This window comes from Osmia lignaria, chromosome 9 (assembly GCF_051020975.1).
Source record: "Osmia lignaria lignaria isolate PbOS001 chromosome 9, iyOsmLign1, whole genome shotgun sequence".
Classification (NCBI taxonomy): Eukaryota; Metazoa; Arthropoda; class Insecta; order Hymenoptera; family Megachilidae; genus Osmia; species Osmia lignaria.
This window is the reverse complement of record NC_135040.1, coordinates 10362459-10376133: the sequence shown is the minus strand read 5'-3', so window position 1 is coordinate 10376133 and position 13675 is coordinate 10362459. Positions and strand designations below refer to the sequence as shown.

Here is a 13675-nt window from a genome sequence, read left to right as displayed (position 1 = left end):
TTGCAAGTGGACTCGATCGCGCGTATCGTATTCCGCATACGCTCGCGTTTGCGCGAACACCATTCGCGCTGTTACGTGTACCGCATACTTTCCATCTCAAGATCTGACCCGTTTGCGATAAAATTTCCCTCCTACTGCGAAAACATATGAAAGTAGATTGTTCGGTATATAGCATTGTCTCGTCGGATCTTGATTTATAGACACGGATCGCGGAAGTCAACCGTCTGATATGGTAAAAAGGTCAAAGTTGAATAGTTTCTATTTCTCCGATAGATATTTTCGCGTTTGCAGCCGCGTGGAAAAACGCGGAAATGGGACGGTCATCTCGTTAAATTCGAAGTTTTACATTAACTAATGATGATTAGCGAATACATAAAAAGATACGTGCACGATAGTTGACGATCGTACGGCACGCGATGGAGGTTTTCCTTGACTAATCGCGCGGATGTGTGTCAAATTAAGCACTGACCTCGATCCATTTTCTCGCAGCGGCGATAAATTAATACGTGTCCGAACGTGACGCTCGTCCGATCGAGCTGACACGACGATTACCACAATTACATAATTCCAGATTTCTTAACTGCCGAACGCTGCAGTGAATCGAACAAATGGGACAAAGAATAAAGATATTTCACGGTCCCGACGTGCAGATAACCCCTTCGCGTTGTCGGTACGTCCAAGATAGCGGAGATGCGAAGGCATCTGAAAAACGTTTTAACATTGCAAACACGGAGTCTTGAAATAGAAGCGGACGCCCTTGCAGACGGAAGCCACGAAACGATCGAGTAAGATTTACAACACTGCACTTTGTCCCGTGAGTCGAATTCGGCGCTTGATCACCGTGCGATCGCGCAGAGAAAGTTTCCAGCGACACTAACTGCATACGAACGTGTTTTTTAGTAGGTAACGAGGTTCGACACCTTGCGACATTATCGTTCGTCAAGATCACCTTCCAATACAACCAATCGCTTCGTTAACTCGATGATCATTGGGAGAATGAATAATTAAAAAACTGGAGAACAGAGTAGTTCAAGGTGAAGTAAAAAGATGAAGTAAAAAGTCCAAAGAATAAGAACCAAGTCAGGATTTCTCTAATCTCTCGCGCTTCAAACGACGCTGACGAAAGGCAATGTGCCTGCGACCTTGAACGCACAACGTCCTCGACATTCTCGTAGGATGGTCAGACGGAGGTGGTAGCTATGAACGCCCGATTGACCGAAGCGGAGACGTCCGGCGAACGATCACTCGTGTACCGCGTCTCGCGAGCACCACACCAGCAGCCGTTCTCTTATCACCATTGAGCTTTTGCGTATCGTCCCGTTGTTTACACGTGGCGAACGTTGTTAATCGTTACTCAGATCACGAACGGGAAATATCGCGGAGTATCGTGGTCGCTCGGCATGGAGAAATGCTGCGAGGCCACCGGGAAAGGTGGTTGCACAGGCGATTCGAGGCTCGCTGGTAGTTGTCTCCTCAGTGCCTAGTGATTGACTGACCGACCAGCTTTTTCCGGCAAATCGACCACCGATCGGTTGAAAAGACTTCGATCGTTCGCGTTCTTTCCTCCAACTTCCGGGCCGGAAACACGCAGTCTAACGATTGCTACCTGTTGATCGTGCCACGAGTGTTTGCTAAATGTGTCCGCCACGTTGAACCAGTTGCGCGCTCATTTACACCATCGTGCAACTCAAGTGAACTGGGAACTTATTAGACACGTGCTTTATGAATTGTGATTTTTAATCAATTTTTCAAGTGCACTGATCATTTGGACTTTTTTCAGTAGATTTGTGCATTCAGCTGCATCGGATTCTTTCCTCGCTGATTGGTACGTTTATTCGAAATGAATCACACATGTAAAACTGTCGATCGAGTTTTTTCTTCGAGAAAATTGTGTTGCGAGTAGTCGGCAATTATTGCAGCGACCTATTATAAATAATATGATTACGTCGTAGAAGCTTCTTACTTTGTTGTTGAGGTCGTCTGTTTTAGATCTCTGAAGAATCAGAATTATTTTCGAAGGAAGAATGTTTCGAAGCATCTGAATATAGAAAAAGAATAAAAAAATAACTGGATGTGTGACTCGTAAAATGAGCGTCCTTCAGAGACGAAAGCAGCAGGTCCTTCTCCTGCTACTTTCGGGTTCATTCAACTCTCCTTGACATTGGACCACATAAAGACGACTGGTAGGCAAATTACACAAGTCGATGAGTGAGCGAACGAGCGTTCGTTCCGGACTACATGCATCTTGCGTATTAACTTTCATTTATACCGACGGAACGAATAGCTGTCCATTTCTCGTTTAAGTGAAATTCAAACGTGAAATGAGCCACTCTTTAATGATCGAGCACCAATTAACCCTCCTTTCTTCGTCTTGTATTCTTTATTTTATTTAAACGCGACTGTACCTGAAGCGTATTCCCACTGACCATGGAGTCAGATATTTTTCTTCCTCGTATTTATTAGGCTCTGATCTTTTCAGAACGAGGCGAACATCGTGTCACGGTTTCGAGGTTATTCAATGCGTCATTTCTTTTTCTTTATTTTTACCTATCTTGTTACACGTAAATAAACGCCTTGAAACAAAGGTCGATCCTAGTCTAATGAGGTATGTTCGAACGAAGAGAAAGCGATTCGGGACAATCTAACGAGTTCAACGGTTTCAGTCACGTTCGAATGTTTAATTAGTAGGCTACGGCTGTTTATGTGTTTGTAATAAGGAGAATAATATTTTTCAATATACTCCGAAGCAAACATATTATGAAAAGGTGTATTTGCATATTAAATACACGTTATGGTTCGTGACGAAATGCAGAGAAAGGAGGGGAAAAGAAAAATATTGTTTTGGTATTTCCAGGCACGGACGTCAGCGTGCATAAATCGAACGATGAAAAGTTCTTTCTTTCTCTTTAAACCGGAACGGTAACGTGCAACGAAAGTGCTTGGTTCTTTGCGATGCACGAATCGTATCACAATAATATAACAGTCGATAGTTTCTTTAATTGAATTCGTATTTGCAAGTGAAATCGCGCGTAACGATGGGGGGAGGCTAACTTTGAAACTATCCAGCAGACCGTAACTATTTGATTAAATAACCTCGTTTATCGAGATATTGCGTTTGCGTGTTCGAAATGAAATACAACCATTCGGTCGAGTTGTATTTTTCAGAAAAGTCTTGTAAATTATTCTCCGTATGTATCTAGTTCCTCTTTGCTGATTCAAGCTACGCTATTTCCTACTTGTCACGCTTAAATTCACGCGGGTCAATCATTCACTTCGACCAGGAAGTACGCCATTCTTAGATTTCTTACGCTTGTTTGTTCGAACCGAGATATTCTTGTCAACAAGATAAAAAGGTTTCTAGTTTTAAGAAGACACTTTATTTAGCATACTCGGCTATCTCGGAACTAGTTTATTATTTGCGTTACGAACTGATATCTTTAATCCTGGTTGTTGCTCGAGGCAGACGTAATTTCCCGCTTCTCTTTGCTACATAAGAACGTAATTGATTGTAGAATCAATAAACCGCGTTTATTTAAATGCTCTCAGTTTGTTATGATCGTCATGACTATTGCCATTTGCTGTCTCTCCATATATAAAAATCTAGTGCTAATTAAAATCAATGAAACTGACACAATTTCCATGAACAACATCCGGTGAACGTTATTTAACCTTGGAATTATTTCTGTTTCAGATCGTCAATGAGTGGCAAAGAATCGACTAGAGACAATCATTCTTTTTAAAGAATGTGATTTTATTAGAAACGTTTCCAAAGAATCGATCAGAAAAATGTTGCCCTCCTCGAAATTACTGCAGGAAGAGCCAGCAACAGAATCAACCGCGGCGAGCACGTCGCGAGATCCGTCGAGCGTACCGATCACCTTGCCGAACACGCCGGTCGACCACGCCACCGACGACGATCCTCCACCTTACTCGGATATCGTTCCGCCGAATCACATCGGTTGGACGTACGACTTTTCGGCGATTCCGTATTCCGCGTGCACCAGCACACCGTGCAGGCAGACCGAGGTGCCGTTGGCATCCTTCCAAACGTCGGGCTCGTGTTTCCATCCCGAGGGAACGGATAGTCAGCACACGTCAATCCCGATGCCTTTAATGTCCTGTCGGTTGTTCATGTTCGGCTCTCACAGATCTCTGTTCTCGCACAGCAATCTGCCGTTCTCCGACAACATCTCGATCAGCAAAGATAGCCAAGGAAAGACACGCAGTAAGTGCTTTTATTCGTTAAATCCTTTTCACTCTAATTATTTTCCTACGTTTTCAAATGCTTTTCATTTCTAATACGTTTGGAATCTTTGAGACCTTAGAATTGATCATTAACAATCATTAACAACTTTATTCAGTTAGTTCGTATTTAGTATGGAGCAATTATATTTAATTCACGTTCACGTGAAAATTTCTTCAATTCATAATGGTGTATAGGTGTTTTCATGTAACAGGAGCAACGCGACAATTGGCGATAATCATTTTCAGTAGTGACTGGAAAGAAAAGGCATGTTTATTTTGTGATTCGCAGTCGGTTGTCGAGAGTTTCGTTCTTGGAAATCGTTTTACCCAGGACGAGGACAACGGGTAACGAATTTGTTTGAATGCAAAGTGCAGAGGAAAAATGCTACGCGTTTCACTGAAATTTTCCATCCATTCCAAATACGCGGAACGCGGGTAACGAGATCTTTAACGCTACACGCTTTTCAGCTGCCTCATAATTCGACCCTCTGGACATTCATTACCGACAAGCTTTTTTATTGTAACAAACGAGTGTAACGCGAGCAGATACAACGTCTGGCTTCAGAGTATGTAGTAATATCATGCGCATTTATTTATTTTTTTCTTTTCATGAAACAAAGCTCGCCTTTCTCACCTGGTCGTGAAATTTAATTCGTTATTTAAAATTACCGGCAAACCAATGTAATTTCTCTCGTTACGAAGGAAAAAAATACGTTCGAATTTGCCAATTACGGAATCAAAAGTGGAAAATGCAAACTCTTGTACCGCGATATTACATCATTTTTCACAATTAACAATGAAAACGTTAATTACGAGCTGCGGCTACATGAAAAATGTTATTCTATCGAAAATATCACGCGCCGTATCTTCGTTTACATCTGCGTTGAATGAAATTAAACATTGTAGAACGAAACGATTGAATTTCTTTTACAGAATACGGTGCCATTCTCGTTGGAGCAGGAGTGATCGTTTTCCTCATGGCTTTGTCGTTGATCGTACGACTCATTATGGAGAAAAGTCTGTGGCAGAGATAATCCGTGATCTCTCAATAATCAAAGAGAAGATCGATAAAGGAAAGAGAAATAAAAAAGACTTGATTGACGCGGAAAACGGAAAGTCATGTCGTAACGAGACAGATTTTCTTCGTTGTCGATTTAGACTGAACTCGGGAGTAAGAATGTTATCACGGTATAATTTCTGTCGAGTTGATGCAATCGCAGGTGTAATTGGACCGTGATTGCCTGCAATAGAACGACTGGAATTCGAGTGACACGTGCATTAATCGCTTAATTATTCGACCAACGAACGTGATATTAAACGTTTATTTGCATACTGCAGAGTAACGTATCGCTCACGTCCTCCTCACGATATAGTATAATCGAACTTTACTTTTACGGTTAATTTTACGTCGCTAAGCGAACTTTGTACATAATTCCTTTTTATTACCCGATAAGTTTTGTAATTTAAATATAAGTTAATAAACCCATCGACGAGTTGAGAAGAAACACAAAAGAAGTAATTGTCTTCCTCACGACTTACAGCTTATTTAACGAAGCATTAAAACGATGACGAGATGCCACAAAATAAGAAAACTTGATGCGTCATCGTGAATAAAATAAATCCCCCTGCATATTTCATTAGTTAAACGTAAAAGAATGAAAGAAGACAGAAAAACACGGATGCCATTTTATGACAGAAAGACAAACATCAAAGATCGAATCATTTCTATATCAACGCATGACAACAGGAAGATTCAACATTTTGGTTGGTTCAACATATTATGGAAGTCGATTATTAGACGGGCAAACATTTGTTTGTTGACTTTCAGTCGTGGCTAGCGTTCCGATTGTACGTAGTCAAATCGCTTTGTTATTTTGGAATCTACTCCAGTGACACAAGCAAAACCCAGAAACGGATTTTTGAGAACGAAGGAGAACGGGATTCCTGGGAACAAAAACGAAACGTTTGTTTTTCACTCCGAATAACAAATTTATTTTTCTTCTTTTCGCATCCTTTCATCTACATAACACGTTTTACACAAAGAAACGATTGATCGCATTTCGCAAGCCGTTTCGTTTGTAGAACTGAGCTCGTAACCGGTACAGCGTTACAACTTTAATCATGATTAACAGCTTTACACGGTCATTGTCAAGCCTAACTCTGATAAAGTCAGTTTGACGGTGACGTCCGAGCGTTCCGCAAGCGTCCCTCAGGCCTGCGTCCAAGCAATGCGCCACCGGGGAAATTAGCCGGCAAAATAATTCATGGACGAAGCTTTTATTTGACGTCCAAACGCGGACCACCAATATTGCCAGGGTGTTCTGGTGAACAAATGCGTTGCAATATTGTTGATTCGCGCTAAGTACCCTCTGGAGCCTCCATCGTTTCGCGAACGCTGGAAAACTGTATTTTGAAACCGACCACGAGCTAACGTGGAAAATATTACTCGTTGTAAACTGGACGAGTCGACGAGGAATATATATACATATATTTTTTTTTTTCAAATCTTCTTTTTCTCTTCAATTAAAATTGAAAGAAAAGTCATTAGTACGTCTGTTATGAAAAACTTGGATGCAAGTGGTTCGGAAAGGGTGAGTCAATAGAAAGCTCTGTGATTAAAGGGAAACAATTCAGAAGCTTAAAAGGGTCGAAAGAAACGATCGACTTTCCTTCTTTCAAAATATTACTTTTTAATAGTCGTTCATCAAACGTTCACGAGAGCAGGATTCTTTTTCAAAAATAACATTTCTTCATCCAACTAAGGTTTTATAACCATTGAACAGCTTCCAGTGAAATTTTAAATAATAGAAAGCCAAAAGTGTGTCATGGACTTGAGAAATATATAAAAGAACAAAGTTGGTTGCACCTAAAAGAATTAAATGTTTGTCAATGGTTTCTGGTGGTTAAGTCCTTTCGATACTTGACTTACGATTAGTCCTCATATTCCATCAACTACTCCTTCCCCTCATTCAACGATCTGGAGTACCGCCCATCCCTTCTGCTTCATCACCTGTAAGGGTTTACGATCGTCCAACACCTTGAAGTGGTTACATTCTCCTCGTACACAGCTGACACCTTATTTGGCGTTTCTAATTGGATAATCAGCTATAGAAGAAAAAAATCGTTTAATATTCAGTACCGTTATAAAACTCCTAAACAAAAGACAAACAAAATAAAAAGGGGGACGTAGTCAACAGGGACGATTTCACGATGACACGGCAGTTTCATAGAACTAGCTTTCAGCACGATTTCCTTTTTTTCATTTCATCTTTTTTTTACACCCCCGGGCCACAGAACTTCTGCGCGATTTTATTGCGCCCGCTTTATATTGCTATGAATCATCGCTACAACAATCGGGAATTCATGTTTCGTTTCGTGAAACTTCAACGATAAATCACCAGAAGAGAACAGGTCACTGTTTTTCCTGCTATTTCCACGACGTATGACATTCGTTCCTTGATTTTTTACACGAGCCGGAAGCACCGCCTGATCCGGAAGAAAAAATCCAATACGAGCGGGAAGCACTATTCTATACGCGTACAACCCATCACGGTGGTATTTTAATTGACGCGTTCCACCTGTAAGCTTTATTTCACTGATTAACGAGGTATAAAATTGAAATTTTCATTTGTTCTTTAACACGTTGACTGGTACAAGGATTATTGACACAAATCTAGTATAACCGAGTACATAATTGAAAAGAAGAAAGAAGTAAACTTTGCAATAATATTAAGATTACACAAAAAAGATTTCAACGATTACTCTTACATTGTGTGACATATCAAGCACTCGCAGCAGGTCAATGCTCATTAAAAAAGCATAGAATGAATCGGAATGAAACTCATGCCAATACTTTTGCAACTAACTGTGCGTTCTCCGGGAAACCACAGAGTGTATTACAACACCGAATCGTAGCTGTCGTCGGATGAAAACAATCGGCCGGATACATCCCTCGGTAAAAATATTTTGTTCGTTTCCCCATTAAAAGCAATTACGGCGGTGTGTATAAGGGAGGGCAACGATCGCGAAACCCTTCCTATTCGGACCGCCTTTGCCAAGTGAAACTGGGGTATACATATATGCAATATAGCCGTACATATCCATGGACAAACATAGAACACATTCCAGCCTCCCTCTGTGTGTTCCTATTCTGTCCCTTTCTCCTAGCGGTGGATCGAACGGAGCAGAGCAGAGCAGTGCCGAGCGAGAGGGTGGCAGAGATTGCGAGTAGCGGCGGTCGCGAGATACATCATTCATACATAGCCAAATCTCATATCGGTTTCTGATCCTCCGGCTATGCATGGCCTTTGAAGCGTCTCTCCTTGCCGCCACCCCCCTATGCAACCCCCGTAGCCAACGTTCGCGCGGCTCTGTTTATTGTTACGTCGCATTTATGCATGAAGCGGCGCGATCCCATTGTCACGGACACACTACCAACCATTGAGGGACGTACAGAGGGATGACGTGGGTGGCAACCGGCTATCCTTTAATGGACGCGGCAGAGTTATTGGGCGAAAACGAAAAACGATACGACCATTTTACGTCTTTCTTACCTTCGATTCACTTTTTTCTGATCTGCTATTAATTAATCGGCAATTTTCTATGTTTCAAGCTACGAATCGAAATGTTTGGAGTTTTGCTATGTCGGAAGAACGAAGAAGACTAAACGGGCAGGAAGCTGTTCGATGGGGTCGTTTCCGGCCGAGTCTGATGCGTCTTGACTTGGATCCCGACGTTATCGCAACAATTGAATGGCTCGAGTCCGCCTTGCTTTCCCGTTCTCGCTGTGCGACCACGATAAGCTTCAGAAACAGCCCCTAATGCTTTCCCTCGCGATTACTGCTACCTGGATCCCCTGATCATCACCCTCTTCCTCTTCCTTACTTCGAACAATGCTCGCGTAAAGAAGTGTTTCCCTTGTAATTGCGTCCGAAACGAGGTAAACCCATATGGTACTTCGGTTAATTGACTCAGAAGATTCATTAATATTTACATCGTTTACTATTTTAATTCCTTGGTTGTCATTTTTAAACTCGAATATGAAGTTGCAGAATAATCAAGATAAGTGTAGGGAACGATATCGTTCCGTCGCGTCGCGTCGGTTTCATCTCTCTACCAAAATAACGCCGAGGAACGTAAAGTTCCGTCGTTTTGATCTTAATCAGTTATTCCACAAGGTAGTTTGCAATCGCGATTCCCCTCGCCGCTGTTCGTTCATTTCATTGTTCCCGCCTTAATACAATCCGGCTCGTGGCACCACGAATTCCCTGCAAACTTTTCGTTCGTTCTCCAGCTTCGAAATCGAACGAGACCCGAGCCCGTTGCGAAACTTCACCGAGGTATTATTCATCGAGGTGATACGAGGGGCCAGGTTTTACACTGTGAACGAATATTAATCGAAACGTGGTATAAATGCAATAATTCCCAGGAATCGTAGCGAAGTTCGTTTCATCGAGTTTGCACTTTGTGTAATTTGAAAGCGATTTTCGAAGAGAGATTCTGTAACAAGAACGAGTTCAGTGTCTAAATGTTGAATTTTACTTAACGAAACTTTTTCCTCGGAAAATTTTTATTAACTTCCGAAGGAGAAGTATAAATTAGAGTACACGAAAATGTCCGGTTGTTTTCTCTTATGTGCATTGATATGAATTTTGCAAGACCTACTGGTCACTGTAAAACACTACTTTAATTAACTCTTTGTCCGTTGCTTCTCGCGAAGCTAAAGACGTTGAAATTAGATTTTATTTCACAAATTACAGCCAGCGGAAGCAATCTTGGCTGAACGTCTCGTGTTTTCATTCAGAGCGGAAAACTGGTTGGACGTGGGGAAAAAGGGAAACGGAAGGCACGAGTGGCAGCCGAGAGACAATTGATTCGATTAGCGTGGATAATTGAAGGGCTGCAAGTGTTGGTTTCACTTATGAAAGAGGCCGCTGATTGATTCACGAACGCGCTCAAATATGTCGCGACAAACTAATGTCGGTGTATCGTATTGGGCGCAATCTGCAAAATCCGATTACAGTTTGCCGCTACACAGCCCGATCGACAAACTGAACTGAGTTAAGCCCGGTATTAGAAGCAAAGCCTCGTTTATTAATTCAAACCGAAGTTAACCCTCTGTGTTTCTCCTCGCGAACTCGAGGAAAACCACTGGGGTGTGACATTACAGTAGCGGGGCTACTACATTGTTAGATCAAAGTTAATCCGTGAAAACTCATTGTTCTCTTCGACACCATCAAGCATTCGACACTTAAACTTATGTCGGTAACTACGAAAATAATAACCATAAAATCAAATTTCGTTTATATAGAACAAGTTCATTCGCGATATTATTTTTGCGCATACTCGCTCGCGAAATCTAACAAAATTGAAACAAGTTACCGAACTCTTCTCGCACATCTGGAATAATATTTAATACCACTGTACCCCCGAACTTTCTCTCCGAACTTAGATAACTTTCGCTATTCCCGCGGAAGGTCCGGGTTAAGTTTTCCCGTTAGATTTTCCTGTGGAAAGGCTCGGAACCCTCGCGATTCGCAGAAGAGCCGCGAGATCTCTGCTATGACTCAGCCAGAGATCGAACACTCGGGGAATAGCTGGTAGCAATTTGCGAGCAACCTCGTTACCGGAAGTTCGTCGTCCGAGGGAGAATGGCTGCGACGCAAGACGCGAGGGTGTAGCCTTAACTCCGTTGATTCGCCGCCAGGACGAAAGTTGTATCAGGGGACGAGTACGGTGTATGTCCAAGAGGTAGCGTGCAACGGACGAAGCACTCCCTGGTGGAAAGGGAGTTTGCATAGCGAAAGTACCCCCGAATCGATTCATCGAAAACATCTAACCCTCTTGGAGACTCGGCTCGACGTATCTGCTGAAAGGATTCACGGGACAGAGGGGGTAGGTTCGAGGGGTGGATCAGATCCGAGACGCATCGCGAATAGAAAATGCCCCGGTCTCGTCGAGTTCCTTCCTTCTCTTCTTGTCTCCCCTGTTGATTCGGTAGGCTGCATCCAGCGTCTTCGACGAATCCGACGCGGAAGAAAATAGGAAAAATGAAATTCCTTCCGGGTACCCCCGTCCAAGAACGTCTGCCACTCCCCCGCCTCTCTCCCCGCCCTTGTCGCGGCGAGTATTGAATATTCAAAACTTTCCTCGCGGAAGAAACTTTCGCATCTTGCGCAACCTGGCGAGGAGAAGGTTTAAGGAAGAGGGTAGTTTCGGCTCGTTCGTTGTCCCCTCACCACACCAACCCCCTTTTTCCGTGGACTTTCGCGTGATTCTACCCGCTCGACTGCGGCAGACAGATTTGATTTTATGAACCAGCCATGGCTGCTGGCCGGGGGAATCGTCTGGAAAATGTGAATAATTGTTAGCTTCTGAATTCTTCGCGCGGTCGGATTCTCCGCGTCGCGACGTCCGGGCTTGGATTTCTATGGGAATACAACGAGGTATGATTGAACGAACGTAATTGGTTCTAGAATCTCGTTCGTTATAGAGTCTGTGCGTTTTGGTAGACATCGAGGTATTCGTGAAAGAGCAATGAATACTCTTTGATTGAATATTGCCCTAGAAAAAGGGTTGCGAAAGATTAACAAATTTGCATCTTCGAATTAATGTTTACCCTCTGACATTGTTAAAATTGAAATTTTTAACCATAGAAAAGATGGCCGACCCAATATTCTTAATGCTTCCCTTAGAAATCAAAATGAAATTCGTTCGATTAGTTCTGTTTGCGTACAAGGAGCGGACTGGCGAAAAAATTTGCCCGCTTCTTGAGAAGGTATCAATTTCGGATTAAGATCTAACCCTGCCCGAGGAAAGAGTTCGACATTCGTATTTCGTGAAACTTTTTTTTAACGCTGCTTACTTCTCAGAATCGTAGCCCGTGCTAGCTTATTAGTTAATGGAAAAGATGAACGCGAAATAAAAAAGAAAAAGGAAGGACTCGAGCTCACCGGAAATACGATTAAGCCTTTTTCACGCGGTTCACGAGCTGGGGAAGGGTGTCCTGGCTCTGCCACGATCTTTGCCACTCGCTCGAGACCCGAAGAGACTGATCTAATTACGCCGAGCGAAATGGAGTCAGAATGCTGAAAGGAAGCTAGACTGGCTAGATAGCGAGTAGGTTAAAGCACGATAATGGCTGACCAAAAGGGATGACGAGGTTATCGTAGTGGCGTAAAACGCGACATTTCACGTTTCTTCCATCACTATCGTTTCAATCTCGATACATTAATCTATGTATTAAATGTTTTTATTTTCTCGGTGCAATTAGCGGTAGAGGGATTTTCGAGCAAGGTAGAATAGAAAATGTCACGATTGCTCTTTGAACGAATGACACGGTTAAAATGTTCATAAGGCGCGTAATTCGATTAAATCCGAGCTCTTTGAACGAAAGAGCCTCCTTCATGGCGCCTCTGCGACACGGCTTAATGGCGCAATCGGTGCTCCGCTTTGACGCCGTTTCACGTGTCTCGTGTTTCAAAGTAAATCTTGAATAAGATCTGCATCCAGCACCGTACAGACGCGCTCAGACAACCGGCTTTCCCTACCTTGCGATTCGACGAGAAATCTTACGAACGCCCGCTGCGCGACTGCGAATTAAACCTGAGTAACTGGACGTAGGATTCAGTTTCCCGGTATTCGAGCTAATCTCGTTACGTTTAACAATTCCGCTGAATTAATGTTTAATTAAAGCTACGAGTATTGGGAGGATTTGAAACGGTAAGAAGATTTTGAGCCAGCTTGTCAGGTAAAACGATCGGTACTTTTCATCAGATTCAATGATTCTTTCGATTCGAACAGACGTCATCGAACAGCCGACGTCTCGACGCTGAGTAATTACAGTTCGTGCCCAAGGAGACGGCAGACGAACCGGCGACGATCCGTTCACGCCGATTGGAGCACGCGCGACTACGCAAACAGGAGCGTTGGTGCGTGTATCAGAGTTAGATGAACACGTCTACGTTAACATAATGCATCGAACAGACGTTGCTTTGATGTCAAGTATGAATTCCGAAGCGGATGCGCGCTGGTTCCGGTAATCGGCTTCGACGCGGTGCCCTGCGGATTCCTGGGGATGCGTCCTCACGCTGGCGTTTCGACGTCGTGGGAACCCTGGAATTGCGACGAAAGGGTTGGTCGTGCGCGAACCCTTCGCTACTATCTCGGCCAAAGGGTTGTCTCTGTTGTCGTTGTAAATATTTCAGAATCGAGCAGGGAAGTTGAATCGGCTTCGGCTACATTTCCATTTCTGTATTAAGCTTCATATGACAGAGTCGAATTTTTGCTGACTCAGCACGTACATGTTGATATAATTACTTAAAAATTCATGTAATGAGATTGCAACAGCATTCTTGATTGCAGCGTTGCGTTCATTAATGTTCTTGATTCGTATTAATTATTAAAGCATAAATTTGATGGAATAATATTG

General features: G+C 42.9%; 1 protein-coding gene across 9 annotated transcripts in view; it reads left to right on the top strand.

Moving 5' to 3' along the window:
* The window catches only part of LOC117601278 (farnesol dehydrogenase), a 56736-nt gene extending 48257 nt beyond the window's left edge, over positions 1–8479 (top strand). The window contains exons 1-5 of one of the 9 annotated variants that reach the window (XM_076690066.1): positions 392–785; positions 901–1034; positions 3692–4225; positions 4535–4811; positions 5179–8479. In XM_076690066.1, coding sequence (XP_076546181.1) covers positions 3787–4225; positions 4535–4782 — 687 coding nt within the window. In that variant the 5' untranslated portion in view covers positions 392–785; positions 901–1034; positions 3692–3786 and the 3' untranslated portion in view covers positions 4783–4811; positions 5179–8479. Of the gene's footprint in view, positions 1–391; positions 786–869; positions 1035–1055; positions 1826–1853; positions 2184–2217; positions 3189–3691; positions 4226–4534; positions 4812–5178 lie in introns of those variants that run through there. The other 8 variants (XM_076690068.1, XM_076690067.1, XM_034317865.2 and 5 more) reach the window with 8 other exon arrangements.
* The last annotated feature ends 5196 nt before the right edge of the window (positions 8480–13675 follow it).